Here is a 4,428-nt window from a genome sequence, read left to right as displayed (position 1 = left end):
TTAAGCTGTGACACAAAATTAAATGTTTGCCAACTTTAGTGATTTATCAGTTTCATACAAACTTTTCGGCTAATGGTAGCATAATCGAAATTCAACAAATAAGATGATATATCTATAAACATTTTTTATTTTTTTATTTTTTTTACGGATTTTTATTTTCGAATACTCAATAGAATTTACTAGAGAAAATGATTAAAACGTTATGAATTTGACTGAATTCAACAAGTAACGGATGTAAACTATATATATATATATATTCCGTATAAAGGACATAAAATTAAGGTATTTAGCAAATTAAAAACAAAGACAAATAAGAAGTAGTAACATTATTATAACCCTTATTTAAAAGGAAAAAAAGATTATAGTAATGAACTAATGACTAATTGTTAATTAAACATAAAATCAAATAAAAAAAAATTATTAAAAAAAAAGTTGTTCTTTATGCAAAAAACATGCTTATAAGTAGGTCTATAGTTGGGTCACCCCAATTCGCACTATTGATGTGGGACCAAGAAGTTGAAGCACCAGAAGAAGTTAGATTGTTGTTCCCAAGCACCTTTCAAGTAAACCTCGGTGGGGTCTTATCTTTGTCTCATAAAAATTTATAAATATGTTGGTACAACTTTTTATTACAAGAGGAAATTAACAAAGTCTTCCTTTTATTTTTTATATATATAGGTTGGTGTGATCCTCATTTCATTACTCATTTGCTCTTTTACAAGTTTTTATTATTGTTTCAACTCTAGGAGAAAGAGCTAGCAACGTAACAACACTTTCTTTTTATTATTATTTCATTCTCTAGTCTCTAGCGTAGTCATAGTCGTGGTGGTGGTGGTAGTGGTGGTGCTTTATTATACACGTTATGGGACGACAACCTTGTTGTGACAAACTAGGTGTTAAAAAAGGCCCTTGGACCGCTGAGGAAGATAAAAAGCTTATCAACTTTATCCTCACCAATGGTCAATGTTGTTGGAGGGCTGTCCCTAAGCTCGCCGGTCTTCGGCGTTGCGGTAAAAGTTGCCGTCTCCGGTGGACTAACTATCTCCGACCTGATTTGAAACGTGGCCTTCTTAGTGATGCTGAAGAACAATTGGTTATTGATCTTCATGCTCGACTTGGAAATAGGTAAGATTATTTTTACGTCGATATTCATGCATAAGTCTTGTATTTTATTTGTAACAAATTTAGATAATGTTTACCTTGTAATTAGATTAAATGAATAACTATACAAAATTGTAAATGTACAAATTGTAATGAAACTAATTAATTAAGTCTACCTTTTCTTAAGATAATACAATAATAAAAAAGAATCATAGTTAAAGTGAACTCTTGAAAGACTGTAATCGAGTACTCATGAAAACACCATATCAATTATGTTCCTTATAAAGATCTTATGGTTTGAAAATAATGACATGTTTACGAAATGATAATGAAGTTATCACAAATACTAATTGCTAAAAGTCTAAAACTTAATGCTTCTCATTGGCTATAAAAATATGATTTCCATAAATTCATTATCTCTAAGAATTAAAATCTTGACTACTAGCTACTCCGTACTACAAAGTATAATTGACTGTCTTAATACCGTAATTTAAAATAATAACGTGACAATTAAAATTAACATAGGTAATTTATCATCGTCAGCTTATATTGTGACGGTGATATTCTATGGAGTATACAAGATAAATATTCTTTATTGAAGTAACTTTTAAGTAACAAAATCACCTAACCTTTGCATGAACATGACAATTAACTAGCTACGAGTAGCACACAGTTTCTTGTCGATTAAATTTATCGTAAATTATGACTTAATGGCCTTACAAAAGTTACAATGATATTAATTAATTATGTGATTGGGGCCTATAAATAATAACAATGCTTTAAAAAAGCTTGTCTTTCAAATACCTTTGTTAAGATTTTTTGGCGGTTTTTAATTCGGAGCTTTTTGGAATATAGTTTCCTCTTTATATTCCTTTATATTTCTTTATTTTTTAACCTTTTTCCCCGTGTAGAAAATATAGTATGTACGACAATGACGTATGATTAAAGTTATGTAACCATTTTTGCTAATTACGAAACTAATTACTGATATTCAGGTGGTCCAAAATTGCTGCAAGATTACCGGGGAGAACGGATAATGAGATCAAGAATCATTGGAACACCCATATTAAGAAGAAACTTATTAAGATGGGAATTGACCCCGTCACCCATGAACCTTTAAATAAAGATCAATCCCCAAACAATCAAATTATTCCAAACCAGTCTTCTTCATCTTCTAACAACAATAATAATTCCGATATTAGCACAGCTGAGTCCTTAAATCAAACCCAGTCATCATCATTAGAGACAACCAATAGCGGTTCAGCTAATAGCATGACGGTCATTAATTCAATGTCGGAGGACATTACTAACAATAATAGTCCTCCGACAGAGAATAGCTCGAGTGTTAATAATCAATCTAACACTTCGAGCTTAATCGAAGGCATTAGCATTGATAACGCGCTAATGAGTTACTTATGGGATGACGACGTTACACCGTTGGAGTTGCCTTACTCGTACAATAGTGATCAAACATGTTTGTCAAGCAATAATGTTGCTAATACCAATACCTTGCCTACATGGGAAGATAATTGTTCTTGGCTATTCGATTGTCAAGATTTCGGTATCCAAGATTTCGGGCTTGATTGCTTCAATGACATTGAAATTATGAACACATTGGATGTGTTAGAAATGGATAACAAGCAATAATGATAATTAATTAGCGCGATGGTTTGGGTCATTATCGAGAGTAATTAATCAAACAACAGTCGAGCCACGTACACGTACAATATGACCACCAGGAAAACACGTATGTACGTACATGCATGTATGGCATACGATGCTACAAAATTAAGTAGCATGTTTCCAAATTAGGTTAATTAATTTTCATCTCTCGGGTGGTTGTTTTTAGCCAACCATATGTGAAAATATCATACGATACCAAAGTGAAAAAAAATGAAAATAGTGCACTTTTTTATTTGTTATTTTTTTTTTAATTAATTGTGTCTGTAAATTATTGTTCAAAAAGTTGATGAGGCGCCCCTTTGGCGTGGTCTTCCTGTGCAAAGGAAAGCCTTTGTACATAAATTATGTACCTACCATGATGAATAATGATAATAATATTTGTTGTTACATACGAATTATTTGTTTTTAGTATTGTATATAAAGTAGTATAAATATTGATTTTAAATTATTTTTTCATTAAGTGCTATATTGCAATATTTATTATGTATTGTAATATTTTTGCTCAATTATACATGCATGAATTTAACGAGAGGATCGATCTTTAACATTTTATTTGAGGAACCTTATTGAATGGTGATTGATTTGAAAGCCCAGTTTTACTTTGGATGGGATGGTTTATAGACTTGGTACCATAGACAATATTTATTATGAATGTACGACCAAGATCTATTTGATAGCCGGTTATAAATATCTATATTAATAACGAGCTTAACATCATAATTATCATAGTAAACTATCTTATCTCCAAATTTGTAATTTTTCCCAAAAATGTCTATTAGGCTATTAGCACATAATAGCCCACCCCTCGATAAATGGATTGTAATGATCCCTTCAACATTGGGCTCTATACGACCATTCACACATTATAGTCTTAACATCTGAAACGTACTTACTCGGGTATGTTTTCTTATAGAAAGGAGTAATAACGAGTAATGATTAATTTATTTTCGTTGATTGATTGAGAATATATATATATATATACATTTTCAAATTACCAAATAGAACTCTTTTTATTTTATTTTTTTTAGGAAAAACCGAATAGAACTCAATATTGGAGAGACTACTAGGATGCATGTATAGGCAAACTGACTCTTGAATAAAAATTTGTTTTTGTTCTTTTATTTTTTATTTTATTTTTTTTATTTTTATTTGAAGGGGTTGATGTGGGGAGAGAATTTGTGTGTTTACACGACACATTAATTGTTAATGATGCAAAAGGCTACATGTTAATTATTGTCTAAAAACAATTGATAAATAAAGAAAGAAATAAAAAAAAATGGAAATAAAAAAGAAAAGAAATAAATAACAAATCAACATCGCATTAATAAAAAGATACAGTAGCAAATCATAATAATTGGTGCTTGTCTAATTAAACTAGTTTATCTTCATAATTCATCCTTAGACTGTCTGTCATGCCACTTTAATATGCTGAAAAACTTTATTTGAGTGAATAATAATTGTAGCTTTCCGACTACCTAAGTTTGCCACTAACAAAACAATTCCCTACTTTGGTACGATCTATCATTATCAATCTATCAATGGATATTACCAATTTATATTATTCATTATAAGTGGCACTACCTAGTTAACTCTAGAGAGTATATACTAGGACTTACTTCTATGCTCCATTACATATTTCCTGCA

General features: G+C 30.4%; 1 protein-coding gene across 1 annotated transcript; it reads left to right on the top strand.

Annotated features, from left to right (window-relative positions):
* Positions 1–620: 620 nt before the first annotated feature.
* LOC110732723 (protein ODORANT1-like) lies at positions 621–3,190 on the top strand. The gene is made up of 2 exons (XM_021912711.1): positions 621–1,125; positions 2,097–3,190. Exons 1-2 carry the CDS (start codon positions 863–865, stop codon positions 2,746–2,748), a joined length of 915 nt encoding a protein of 304 aa, XP_021768403.1. The 5' UTR covers positions 621–862; the 3' UTR covers positions 2,749–3,190.
* Positions 3,191–4,428: the final 1,238 nt, after the last annotated feature.

Source organism: Chenopodium quinoa, unplaced genomic scaffold (genome assembly GCF_001683475.1).
Source record: "Chenopodium quinoa cultivar QQ74 unplaced genomic scaffold, ASM168347v1, whole genome shotgun sequence".
NCBI classification, from domain to species: Eukaryota; Viridiplantae; Streptophyta; class Magnoliopsida; order Caryophyllales; family Amaranthaceae; genus Chenopodium; species Chenopodium quinoa.
This window is presented reverse-complemented; position numbering and strand designations above follow the sequence as displayed.

What these genes read in the sequence shown, in the direction of transcription:
- LOC110732723 (XM_021912711.1), top strand. Translation starts at nt 863, where the DNA reads ATGGGACGACAACCTTGTTGTGACAAACTAGGTGTTAAAAAAGGCCCT. An exon ending in CATGCTCGACTTGGAAATAG is followed by an intron (nt 1,126 to 2,096) that starts GTAAGATTATTT and finishes ACTGATATTCAG; the next exon opens with GTGGTCCAAAATTGCTGCAA.